Source organism: Mastigoproctus giganteus, chromosome 4 (assembly GCF_048544385.1).
Source record: "Mastigoproctus giganteus isolate SK-2022 chromosome 4, ASM4854438v1, whole genome shotgun sequence".
Classification (NCBI taxonomy): domain Eukaryota; kingdom Metazoa; phylum Arthropoda; class Arachnida; order Uropygi; family Thelyphonidae; genus Mastigoproctus; species Mastigoproctus giganteus.
In genome coordinates, this window is record NC_143578.1 from 41,870,388 (window position 1) to 41,884,586 (window position 14,199).

The 14,199-nt window shown below is 35.9% G+C and overlaps 1 protein-coding gene across 1 annotated transcript in view; it reads left to right on the plus strand.

The window, feature by feature from the left end:
- LOC150086664 (dnaJ homolog subfamily C member 7-like) overlaps window positions 1-14,199 on the plus strand; it is a 136,041-nt gene that overhangs the window by 90,474 nt on the left and 31,368 nt on the right. Inside the window, exons 7-8 of the mRNA XM_090372669.1 lie at window positions 678-831; window positions 13,764-13,928. Coding sequence (XP_090228795.1) covers window positions 678-831; window positions 13,764-13,928 — 319 coding nt within the window. The remainder of the gene's footprint in view (window positions 1-677; window positions 832-13,763; window positions 13,929-14,199) is intronic.

The following is a 14,199-nucleotide window of genomic DNA, read 5'->3' on the forward strand; positions in this document are numbered from 1 at the left end:
AGGTTTGAACAGCATTTAAAATATTCACACATTTAAGCTAATCACCCTTTTTCAGCAATCAGCCATGCTGACTTGGTTACGTGCACATATATTTAGGATTACATTTCACACAGTTGTACAGTAACTGTTATTATTATTTGTTGCACATAATAAGAATTTTCTTCAGATGCTCAAAATTGAAACTGTCTTCAATCAGAGAAACCATCATTCACAAGAATTTTCTTTTAACCTCAGTTTAATGCCTCTGGAACATGCTTAAAATATGCTACATTACAGAATTCGTATCAGTTTATAGAAAATGTCTTTTGATAACATTGGGAGTGACCTTTATTTATCTATGTTTTTTTTTTTTTTTTTTTTTGAAGTCAGCAGAAAACACTATCACATTTTTCATGTACATCACAATCCTTGTTGTCTCGGGAACAGCTAATTTGTCTTATCAATAATTTACAAAGCTTTCTCAAAAAAAGGACAATACCTTGAATAAAAGTTGGTTCATTTTCAGATTTTAACTGAATTATGCTATTTTCTGGAAACTCACTTTTAAAATTCACTTGACTTTCCAGATATTGATTGACAAAAAAAGTTTTCACTGTAAAATTTTTTTATTTTTTCAATCCATTCTGATTCAAATATGGGTGGTAGTATTCTGTAATAATAAAATTTTATATTTTCAGTGATATTTTGTTGCAAGATTCCATGAATGTGGATGCCTTATATGTTAGAGGACTCTGTTTGTATTATGAAGATAACATAGAAAAAGCCTTCAATTATTTCCAAAAAGTGCTCAAATTGGCTCCTGATTATTCTAAAGCAAGAGATATCTATAAGGTAATAGAAAAGTTTAATATACTGTATAATTATTTAACTCCAAGCCCTTATAAATAACAAGTATTCAAGAAATCATGGTGCAAGAATGGTTATAATAGTTGGAGTAGGGGATAGTTTAGAATAGTAAGGATCATTTTCGGTATCTGTTGCTGACAACGGAGCTTTACTTCCGTATAACAATGTAGCATGGTATTATTAATAATGAAATGGCAGAATGATGCAAGTAAGCATAGCTTATATAGCATCTGCTGCCAAGAGAGAGAAAAAAAAATTTTTAACTTTATCTTTCTCTCATTTCATAATTTATGTACTTTTTTTTTTTCAATTATTTATCTAATTTCTCTTTAAATCTTTACAAGTTCTTCCTATCTGCAAAACTAGATGGCAAATCATTCCACTAGCCATATTTGCCAACCATCTGAATTTACAATGGAGAATTTGTCTTTTTGACTTGTTTTGGCCATTCTCTGTCTGGCCATAGCAACATAGTTATTTTCCCATCTTTTTTTGGCAAAAAAGAAAACAGCAAAGATATGTCTTTGCTATTAAATTCAGAATTTTCTTTAAAAAAGTTCTGAAAATGTCAGTTTATTTTTGCTAATGGATTGGCTGAGAGGCGTTGTTAGTCTCTGTTACATAAAGTAAGTGGAATTTGGAACACAAAGTTTTAGTGTTGTTCTTTAGTACATGTGAACACAAAATTTCGTCATACTGTTGTGTGAGTGAGCAAGCGAGCAAGCAAAATTAACAGTGTCCTTCAGTAAAGTGTCAAAATTGGATAACGTAAACACATTTGCTTTCTGTGCTATATATAGATGTGATTTTAAAATTTCAAGTTAGGGTAATGCAGTGTTATCAGACTTTTGCAAGCAAATGAGCATAAGGACAATGTGCACTGTGTAGAAAGGAATTCAAAAATAGATATAGCTATTCACCATGACATAATGAAACATATCAAACCTGCATTGGTTTAATTATGTTTATTTCCTGTTTGGAAATATGTATGTAATGGAGTCAAACATTTCGTAGTATTTTTTTACCTTGTCAGCAACTGCAAAGGCAGTAACTAAGGATTATTTTTGTGGAATTCTTAAAAATTCTAGTAGAATTAAATTTCTAAAAATATTTAGTAACTCAAATTCAGATCTAATTCGAAGAATTTTGTTTTAAGGTTAATTTTATGTAAGTTAATAATAAGTAAGTACTTACCAGCTGTCTTTGCTTTATCACTGTCACAAAAGGTCACTTAGGTCACAAGAACTTGTTGACTTGTTTAGGGGTGAAACATATATACATACTGTGGTGTACTTAATCTCATTGCCAGGTGGCTTGGTGAGCAAGAATCTTAAGCGATTATCTTTATAGTGTCTTTATAATCTGTACAGTATCACCATCACAAAAGGTGATGTGATAATTTTGAATTGAAGAAGTTTTACCTCAACCTTATTGGTAGCATAGAAGAAATTCTACTTCAAAACTAAATGTATCTAAACCAAGGCTGGGCAACCTTTTTAAATGGCAGGCCAAATAAAATGTATGTGAGGTTCTCGTGGGCCAATTTTTTTTTTTTTTTTTAAGCTTACCACGATTTTTAGGATTATTCATTATACACCATTATATAAATAATGTATAATAAAAAATGTCATAAACAGTTTTATGTTTTTTACCGTAAATACTCAGGTTATGGTAAATTACTCCTTGTGCATGGAGGTTATACCTCCATGCACAAGCACACGGTGGGTGACTACCCAGGTGTGAACCAACATAAGCAGGGGTTGAGGTGTGGCACCCACACCACATGGAGGAATGCCGCCCCTCTGTGTTACCAGGCAGTACTAGGTGGTAGATGACATGCATCAACCGGTGCAATACCACCACTTTGCTTATTGGAGGCTTGAAATGGTGGAATCCATGTTTAGTCTCCAGAGCTAAGTTCCAGTCAGCTCTTCCCCATCTCTTCCATCATGCAGTATGATTGATGACTTTTGAGGTTATGAGCTAGTGTATACTCTTGCTAGTAGTGTGTATGCAGGAGGCATTGTCGAGGCCACGTTATGTCAAGGATCTGGGTATATTCTTACTATGTGTGCGCCATATCCAAAAATTTCATTACTTCATACAGCATGTCCCACCCACTTTTTCTTACCATTGAATACACCACGAATTGTCAAACTAATAGAGTAAGCTTATCTGCGAAAAGATCTAAACCTCCCAAACACTTCCTAATTCATTTCACAAATATACGTGGTCTCAATTCTAATCTCAACGATGTTCATTTCCACTTGCAGTCTGCCAAACCCCATGTACTTTTTCTGACAGAATCTCAGTTATTGGTTGATTCAACTACTGCTCATCTCAGTTGTGCAAATTATTCGCTGTATGATTCCTTTCGCCTCAAAGGTGGTACTTGTGCATATGTCCGTTCCGATATTCCCTGTCAGAGACTTGGTAATATGAATCTCCTCTTTTCGATCTTCTCTGGCGTAAAATCTCTCTACCTCATTGTGTCAAATTCATCTGTTGTCTCTACTGTTCTCCCAATTCCACTAATCACTTGGAGCTCCTTGACTTCCTCTCTTTGCAACTTGTTTTTCTCCAATCCAACTTTCCTAACAGTGAGGTAATGTCACAACTCCAGCTGGCTTCTGTTTTCTAGTCACACTGACCCAGCTGGTCAAGATGCTGAGGCTCTTGCAATTACTAATGACCTTGCACAGATTGTTCATTTACCTACAGGAATACTGGACAATCCTAACCATACAGCCAACACCCTTGATCTTTTTCTCACAAACAACCCTTCTAAGTACACGGTCAAAGTGAGAGGTCCTTTAGGCACCTCAGATCACAACTTGGTGATTGTCTCTTCTCCAATGGAGCCTTTATCTCATGGCTATTCCCAACCTTGTATTGTTTGGCATTACAAGAATGCAAAATGTGATGACCTGTGAGATTTCTTTTCCTTGGTCGGATTACTGTTTCAAAACTTCTGATGTCAGCGTTTGCTCAGATCATGTCAGTGAAATTATTCTTGCAGGAATGGAATCCTTTATCCCACACTCCACTTTAAAATCTTGTTCTTTTTCTAAACCTTGGTTTTCCAATAAATGTGCTAAGGCTGTTCAAGAGAAGAATGTTGCATACCATAATTGGCTTCTTTCTAATTCTTCAGTTTCATTTTCTGCCTACACCAAAGCTCGCAACAACTGTAAAGCAGTTATTAATCAGTCCAAACTAGAGTTTGAATAGGCTAAGAGTAGAAAACTTGCTTCTAGCCCTAATGGTAGCTGAGAATTTTGGTCTTTTGCCAAAGCTATTGGCCGCAACTTTTGCCCATCTCTGCTCCGACCTCTGTCCAAAACAGATGGTGCTGTTGTCACTTCTGCCAAGGATAAAGCTAACCTGCTAGCATCCCATTTTTATTCCAACTCACATATGAATGATCTTGGTAAAACACCTCCTACCATTCCCAACACGCTCCATTCAATGCCCCCTATGGTCTTCCGTCAAAAGGATGTCAGAAGGATTTTGACGAATCTTGATGCTAAAAAAGCTCCAGGTCCCGATGGTATTTCTCCACTTGTTCTCAAAACCTGTGCTCCTGAACTTACTCCTGTTCTTTGCCACCTTTTTTTTCACTTTCTTATTCCAAAGGTGTTTTTCCTTCTACTTGGAAATTTGCTCATATCCAGCCAGTTCCTAAAAAGGTGACAAATCCCTCCCATCCAATTATTGTTCCATTGCAATTACTTCTACTCTTTCTAAAGTAATGGAGAAATCAATTAACCGCCAACTCTTAAACTACCTAGAAACCTTCCGTCTGATCAACGATCGCCAGTATGGATTCCGTCAGTGTTGATCCACTGGTGATATTCTGGCTTATGTTACCCATTTAGGGACTAATTCAATGGAAAAGTTCGGTGAAACACAAGCAGTTGCTCTTGACATCTCAAAGGCTTTCAATCATGTTTGGCATAAAGGTCTTCTAAACAAGCTTCCATCTTATGGTTTGCGAACTGTTTTTTGTAATTGGTTATCCAGTTTTCTCTCTGATTGCTCACTGAGGGTGATGGCAGATGGCTCTCTATCTTCTAACTTCTCCACTAATGCTGGTGTACCCCAAGGTTCAGTTCTTTCTCTCACTCTTTTCCTCTTGTATATTAATGTCCTTCTTCCATTGATTGGAAATCCTATCCATAGTTTTACCGATGATAGCACATTGCATTCCACTTTCCGTTTTGAGAAACCTTGTCCTGCTCAATCAGCTTCAACTTCTCGGAAATCTGCTACCAATTCCTTAAATGCCGATCTCCAGGTAATTCTCCAGAGGGGCAAAGACAACTTTGTTGATTTCAATCCTTCTAAAACTCAGTAGTAGTAGTAGTGGCATGTGATGCAAGAAAGCAAATGTATGAGCTTATGCAGCATCAGCCAAAAAAAAAAAAAAAATCACACTATTCCCTCCAAATGCCTGTCCAGTTCCTCCTTAAATTTATTCAACCTATCAACTTCCACAACGACAGATGGAAGTTTGTTCCAGCAATTAACCACCCGCTGGCTAAAGGCAAATTTCCGCACATCTATTCTACATCTGTCTTTTCTTAATTTGAATTTATGCCCCCTTAGGTTCGTAATCTGAACAAGTGGAAGGATCCCATCAGAATTCAGCGTGCTGAACCCATTCAAGGCCTTATACACCTCAATCAGACCACCGCGCAGGTGCCTAGTCTCCAGCCACTGCAATTTGCAGAACTTAAGCCTCTCTTGATAAGAGGATCCCTTCATTCCCCTCAACAATCTTGTTGCCCTTCTCTGTACACGCTCAAGTAAATCTACATCCTTCCTAAAATGAGGCCTCCAGACCTGTACGCAGTACTCAAGGCATGGCCTGACCATTGCCTTATACAGAGGGATAATCACCTCCTTTTCCCTGCTAGCAAAATTCCTATATATCATTGACAAAACCCCATGACCTGCCCTGGCAGCCTGTCTGCATTGCTCAGAAAACTTCATATCTGCCTGCACAATTACTCCCATGTCCTTTTCATTTTCTACCACCTTAAGTGTAGTACCACACAGTTGGTACGTTTCTCTGGGGTTACTTCTACCCATATGCAGTACTTTGCATTTGTCAAGGTTAAACTTCAGTTGCCACTTCTTAGCCCATCTGCCCAAATTATCTAGATCCTGTTGCAGTAGCACACTGCCATTACTGTCGACATTAAGCGTGATATACCTTCATCAATATCATTGATAAATATACAAAACAACAGTGGACCTAACACCGAACCCTGTGGGACTCCACTAATAACATTAGTCCAAGAAGAGCAGCACCCATTGATTACCACCCTCTGTCTTCTCGCACTTAACCGTCCTTTTATCCATTGTAGCAACTTACCCTTAATACCATTCTGCTCCAATTTGTACAATAGTCTTCCATGCGCAACAGTGTCAAAAGCTTTTCTGAAATCCAAATATATGATATCAAAATTAATTTTTGCATCCAGTTCCTTTGTAACCACATCATAATATCCTATCAAATTTGTCAGACAAGACTTTCCCTTAACAAACCCATGCTGTGTCTGAATTATTGCTGCAGTCTTGTCTAGATGATCCTGCAATGCATCTTTAACCAGCGACTCCATTATTTTACCCGGAACAGAAGTTAAACTAACTGGTCTGTAATTACTCGTGTCACCCTTCGATCCCCCTTTGTGAATTGGGGATACATTTGGACATCTCCAGTCCGTGGGAACCTCCCCTGAGTCCAAGGATGCTCTCATAATTATGGCTAAGGGTTTGCTTAGTTGCTTTGCCGCCTCCTTTAATATAACTGGATAGATCCCATCCACCCCAGGTGCTTTTCTTACGTTTAACTTCAGCAATTTCTCTTCCACTTTGCTCTCAGTTATTACAAAATCATTAAGTATCCTGCTACAATTTGATAACCTTCTGCCATTTTCAAACCTTAATAATTCCTCACGTGTGAATGTAGATGCAAAATACTCATTCAGTTTGTTTGCTATCTGAGCAGGATCATCAACAGTCGAACCATCAATGTCAAGTGGACCAATCAGATTCATCCCCTTCCTTTTAGAATTTATATAAGTAAAGAAATCCTTGCTGTTTTTCTTAGCATCTTTTGCCAAGGATTTCTCGTAATCTGCCTTCGCCTGCCGAACCTCCTTTGTGACCTGATTACAGATTAACTTATATCTGCCATAGGCTTCTGAGTCGCTTGATAATTTATATGCATCCCATGCATTTTTCTTCTCTGTTACGAGTCTCATTAGTTCATTTGACAACCATTTAGGCCTAAACCTTGAACAATATTTCTTAATAGGTATGAACCTTTTAGTAGCATCCACGATTAATTCCTTGAATGCTTCCCACTTAGAATTTACTGTTGATAACATCGTCAGTTGATCCCACTGTACAGAATTTAAAAACTGTCGGAGACCACTGTACTCGCCTTTACGGAAGCAAAAACCCTTTCCTTTACCCCTGATGGTAATTAAATCTTTAAGTAAATCCCACGTCAGTACAATGTGATCACTTCCACCTAGTGGTTCTTTTATCTGCAAATTCCTAATACATGAATGATCACTGCTGATAACCAGATCAAGAGTATTACTTTCTCTGGTTGCCTCTCTAACATGCTGCTGCAGAAAACAATCATCCAATAAATCCACAAAAGTCTGACTAGTGTGTGAGTGCCCAACCCACAAGTTCCAGTCAATATCTGGGAAGTTAAAATCCTCCATTATAAGACATTCCGATTTACTAGCCCACTCTATTTCTCTGTACATATCTGTACAGTCTTGTCTCATATCTCGCAAAAAGGATTCTTCTGCTCCTATGCTTATCTTTGGTGACACTCCGATTTCTAGGCAAAATGATATATCTCTTTTGGGGATTACCCTGAATTCTAATCTCTCTTGGCACAAGCACATTACAGATATTGCTTCCTCTGCATCTAAAAAACTTGGTTTTCTCTTTCGCTCTCAGCGTTACTTTTCTTCCAAACTCTTTACAAATCGCAAATCCAACCTACCATGGAATATTGTTCCCACATCTGGGGTGGTGCCCCAAAAACCTCTCTCAGGCTTCTTGATTGCGTTCAGAAGAGGGCAGTTAGGTTAATTTTATGATTCATCTCTAACATAGTCTCTCCACTCGCTGTCTCATAGACGTACTGTTTCTGCTGCATGCCTCTTCTACAGATACTTCCATGGGTCCATGGGCAGTGTTCTTCTGAATTGACTTCTATTATTCCCGCTCTCTCTTTCAAAACAGTCCGAACAAGTGCCACCATCAGCCAACATCCATTTGCTGTCCATCTTCAAACTCACAGAACCAACTTTTCATCTTCCTCGGTTATTCATTCAACTGCCGTTTTCTGGAACAACCTTCCTTCATACTTATATTTCCTGAAAATTACAGTCTACAGAAGTTCAAGTCTAATGTCAACAAATATCTTCTTTCGTCTTTTCAACCTTCAACCGAAGCATGGTACTAACTACTATAGGTTCCAATACCTCTCGTGTTTGGGGTTTACATTAAAAAAAAAAAAAATATATATATATATATATATATATATACATACTCGTACATATAATCAATTTTATTAATAATAAAAACAAAATACCAATACAATTGCTGTAAAAAAATTGCAATATTTTATTTTTATAATATTTAATGAGAGATTTGATGCTGTTTATTATTATTTTTTTTTTTACCAGTGAATCGATATCTGGATCAATATTTGTCATAGCAATGCGCAGAGTATTTTCTAAATTTACATCAGAAATTTGGGATCTGTACTTGGATTTTATAAAGTCATTTTTGAAAAAAATTGTTTGCATCTGTATGTGCTTTGAAAAATGACAGAATTTTCTTTGCATTATCTATCACCTTGGAAATTCTTCTTGGTTCAAATTTTTATAAAATTCATGTTGATATAATTCCAAAAATTTCAGTTCTGTTTTTTCTTGCATTTCCAATATTTCCATTTGATATTTATCCGAATTTTGTTAATATCGAATGGTGATGAAAATCAAATTCGTTAATATCAGGTGGTGATATTGAATGGTGATGAAAATATTTCAGAGTGTCTCTTTATCGGCAAAATCGATGAATCTTTCTTTGAGATCTTTGCAAATTTTTCAAAATATCAGGTTTTAATAAATCCCTTCGTAAAAATAAAATGGTAAACCCTCTCCAAATTACAGGCATACCTCGAATAACGAATAGGATGCGTTCCACGAAATTACTTAGTTAAGCGAAACTTCGTTTTCAGAGGTAAAAATACTATGGCCAGAATAGGGATACGTTCCTACGTAAAGAAAATGAAAAGCTTTTTTTTCGAACGAAGAAAAGTTTTATTAAATAAACAGTCAACTTACATACAAAGTGAAATCACATTTTAAAATATGAGTCTAAAGTTGATTACTTATGCTTTTTTCTCTTTCATTTAACAATTGCCTATAAGGAGTTATTGCATTTAACACTGATCGCTTAACAATAACACTTCTTCCTAAATCAGGATCATTTTCACTAAAAAAATTTAAAACGTTTTCAATGTCATTTAAGCACCTTTTTAAATCTTTGGTTGTTAACACTTTTTCGGCAGGAACTTCTTTAACTTCGTCTTCATTATCTTTGTCTTCGTTGCTAACAAGGTTTTCTAAATCTTCCACTGAAAAACCGTCATCTTCTGCATTCAATAAATTTCTAACATCCTCTTCATCGACATTTTCGAAACCTATTGATTGAGCCATCTGGATAACTTCATTTCTAATTTCTTGGATGTTATTTTCTTCTTCTAGTACAACTTCTGGCCATATTTTGCGCCAAACTCCATTTAAGCATTTCTTAGTGACTTCTTTCCAAGAACTATCAATGTTTTCAATTGCGTTTTTAATGGTGTAGTGTTTCCAAAAAGTTTTAACTGTCATTTCCTCTTTATCCTCTAGTTCAGTTAAACTGCTTAATGTTCGACGCAGATAATAAGCTTTAAATGATGCTATTACTCCCTGATCCAATGGTTGAATCAGGGAAGTTGTGTTTGCTGGAAGAAACACAACTTTGACAGGAATGCATGTGTCCAACGTGTTAAGATCAGTAGGATGTCCCGGAGCATTGTCTAACAACAAAAGAGCTTTTTCTTCAAAGTTGTTTTTTTTTTGACAATACCGTTTCACTTCAGGACAAAAGTGGTTAACAAACCAATCAGTAAATAACTCCTTGGTAACCCACGCTTTTCTATTTGCTTTCCATATTACAGGTAAATTCATTTTTATGTTACCTTTTAACGCCCTCGGATTTTCTGAATGGTAAACTAATAACAATTTTAATTTTTAATCGCCAGAGGCATTTGATCCAAAGAGTAACGTTAAACGGTCTTTGGCTGTTTTGAACCCAGCAGCTGATTTTTCTTCAATAGAAATGAAGCTTTTTGTTGGTAGCCGTTTCCAGAACAAACCGCTTTCGTCAACACTGAACACCAAATTTGGTGGAAAATTTTCACGTTCAATTATTTCCTTTAGTTTTTCTGGAAACTTATTTGCAGCTTCTCCTATTAATTTTACACTATGAATCCTGGCCCGTTTTTTTAAATTTCTCGAACCAACCACGAGAAGCCCAAAAGGTTTCCGTAATTTCTTCAGTTTGTTTAGATTTCAGGTGATTAAACTGGAATATTTTTTTTTTATGTTAAATGGGGCTTGAAATTGCGGACTTCGTTATATCGAAGCTACGTTATCAGAGGTAACGTTAACCGAGGTATGCCTGTATTTACTTTTATCCATCAATTATTCGCTGACCTTTGCAGTTGAAACGCACTGCAATCACATTCTGCAGAGCCGGAGAGTTCGGGAACCACTACTGACTGCATGCAAGTCTATGCCTGCTTACCACTTGACAACACTGTTGCTGCTTACTTGAGTCGTGACATATGGCATAAATTCAAATGATTCATAGACATTGTGCAATCAAAGTGTTAAAAACAATTTAATAACAGCAAATATAATAAAAATTACAATAAACATAACTTCGTGATATGTATTTTTTTTGGTGGGCCGTCTATTATATATATTTTGAAAATGACCACGGGCTAGATTACATGTGCTTGCTGGCATGAGTTGGCCCGTGGGCCAGAGCCCACCCATCCCTACCCCTGATCTAAACAAAAATCTCTGTACAGAACAATTTGTAAAACAGACATAAGGAGTTATGATCTTCACGTGCAGAGAAAGTAATGCAGGAAGGTATTGAAATAAACAGGAACATAATTTTGGTAAACAAAAAATTCCAGTAGAAAAATAGATGCTATGGGATACTACTTTCTTTCTAGTTAAACATCAGACATTTCTTGGAAAATATGTACAGAATGATTATTACAAAGCAATACTGCCACACGTTATGGTAATGTACAACAAAACACAAGTAACTGGTTGTAAGGAGAGTAACATTAAACTGAAATTGATTGTTTTATGGACCAGCACGTTGCTAAACAGAAGTCCATAAAAAAATCATGTACTAAATTTCAGTTTAGTGTTGTTCTCCTTACAGCCAGTTACTTTTGCTTTATGTTGTACAACATGTTTTATAAACTTTAGTCTCTTTCTTTTGAGTTACGTATATATGTATAGATTTTTTTTCGTGTAAATCCAACCTTTCATTGCAGATATGGGACTCCACTGCTTTGTAATAATCATTCTGTATGTGTTTTCTAAGAAACATCTGATGTTTATCTAGGGAGAAGATGCATGGGAGAAAAAGTATCCCTTCACATTTATTATTATTATTTTTTTTTAATGGAATTTTTATTTTAATTTTGTTTTAATTTTAATTTTGTTCACAAAAATTTTTTTTACTATCCTTGAGTAGTGCCTGTTGGTCTTCACAGCTTACCCAGTACAAAGGCCAATCATTTGAACTGGCCTCTAAGCCAAGTGAGTTCACATTTTTCAAATAAGAAATGCCTAATGTTTAACTTGGGGGAAAAAAAGTATCCCACCACATTTATTTTTTAATGGAATCTTTGTTACCAAAATTTCTGTCACTCTCATTCTCCATCACCTTTCTGCACCATAACCACTTATTTTTGTTTTATCAGTTGTTCTGTACAGAGATTTTCCCACACCACCAATAAGGTTGGTGTACAAATTCAAGAATTCTCTAGTTTGTAATAGTTCTAATGCCTCACTGGAAATTGTGATCAAAGAAAATAATAAAAAGTGAAGTTTCTAAGCTAGTCTTTGGATGTGCAGTTAAGAGTTAGCCCACTCTGTATGGGTTTTCATTACACTAATGTATATAAAGAGTTTGATTTTTGCAACTTCAAAGAGCTAATAGACAGGCCATGTCATAAATTATTATCCAGTAATTTTTTAAATTGCTGAAAAGTTATTTAGAAAATCATGTTATTGGTAGTATAAAAAGATGTTGCACAAATACTTTAGGTTGTTCTATATATTGACACAGACTGTAATTGTGTATATATTAAATTTTTTTTAATTGATCAAAAGTTTATTTTAATTTCAATGCACAGTGGTTTAAAAGCAGACTTGCTAAAAACCTGAACTTGGTTTAGAGCTAAGTGCTTGAGCAGAAGGCAGATGTACTATGCACTTTGTAAGAGGTTGTTGATTTGGGCAATCTTGAAATTGTATGTGTAGAAAAATAGAGAAAACCAAACTTTGTGCTGTTACCAAGTATTCGCATTTGTAGGACTTTTCTGCAACAGAAGTCTATTGTTAACAAGTGGTATGCAGATTTTACCATGAAATGGTCATGTGACAATGAGTGAGATTACCCAACAGCATCGCTGCTTATTCAAAAACAACAATAATGGAAGAAATATATGAAAGAATGGCAAATGAGTGCTAAATATATTGCCAAGTCTACTGGCATATGTAAAGGAAGTGCTTATAGTAAATTAATGAGTTACGCAAAGCCAAGAAAGGTTTCTGCATGACGAGTTCCACAAATGTTAACTAATGATCAGAAAGCCTACTTTAGAAAGTTGTCAGAACACTTTTTGGAAGATTTAGGTTGAATCCTAGGAACTGTCTTTTTCATGCATAACCGGAAGTGAGATGTGGATACACTGCTTTGATCTTCAGTTCAGTCATAAAAGCTTGGTCTGGAAACGCATCATCTACCCAAAAAATTCTGTGTTGCCCAGTCGTTGGGCAAAGTGGTTGTTCAGAGAGAGATACTTGTTGGATTATCATGAGTATATAGTCACAATCACAGTGTTAAGCATGTAATAAGGAAACTGCACAAACTGATATCTTCCATGACAGTAGTGGTTTTGTCATCTGCTACTCATTTGGATAGATCTGGGTTTAAATCCCATCAGAGATTGGAAGAGCTCTTAAAGGCCTCCTCTTCAATTCGGGCAGTGATTAACCATTCCCAGGTGGAAAGAGTAGGTTTTTTGCCTTGGTAGTTATTCTGGGTTTTTCAGCCTGCACAACATGCAAATTGCCCCATGACACACTCTTTTATAGATATAGCAGACTGGAGCAGAAGTAGGCATTCTATCTTAATTTTCTTTTCCACCAAGGCCACCAATCATCACATAAAGCCACTGTTACAGTGTCTCTCATTGAAGATACAAGGTTTGAAATTTTTCCCATTCTTCAGACTTCGTTCCTAGTAACTTCTTCCTCTTTTCAAAATTTTGTTTTGGGGCATATTTAGGGGTGGACTTATCACAGAGAAGGGCTTTCTGGTTTTTTTTTAGTGTTTTAGGAAATAACTTGTCATTCTATGAACTTGTGGAGTTTCCTCATAAGTTTAGTGTCAATTGCACATTGATTACGAAATGCATTAAGTTTCTAATGGTGTTAATGTTTGTTTTATTAAACATTTTATTTTGTAGACTATATTTAAGAAATCTACAGGTCAAAATATTTTTTTTATAGAAAGCAAAACTTCTTACAGCTAAGAAGGAAGAGGGGAATACTGCCTTCAAGAGTGGACAGTTACAAGAAGCTTATGATGTATACACTAGCGCTCTTAAAATTGATCCTCAGAATGTGTACACAAATGCAAAGCTTTATTTTAATCGTGCCACTGTGTGTTCTAAGGTAAGATAATATACAAGGTGGATATAAAATTACTCCATAATTTTAAAATTTAATCTCTTAAAAGAATTCCATTATATTCTTGTGGTTTCATTTCATTATTGGTAAACTCAAAGGGGTTTTTTTTTTTTCTCGCTAAACATAAGTGTACATTAACATGGGCTCTGAGGATTACTCAAAACATCCAAAAAGTATTCTTTCTTCTCCCAGATAGTGGAACATCTTAACATCTACATGGTGCTCTTTCTTTTACAAATCTCTAAATTACAAAAAA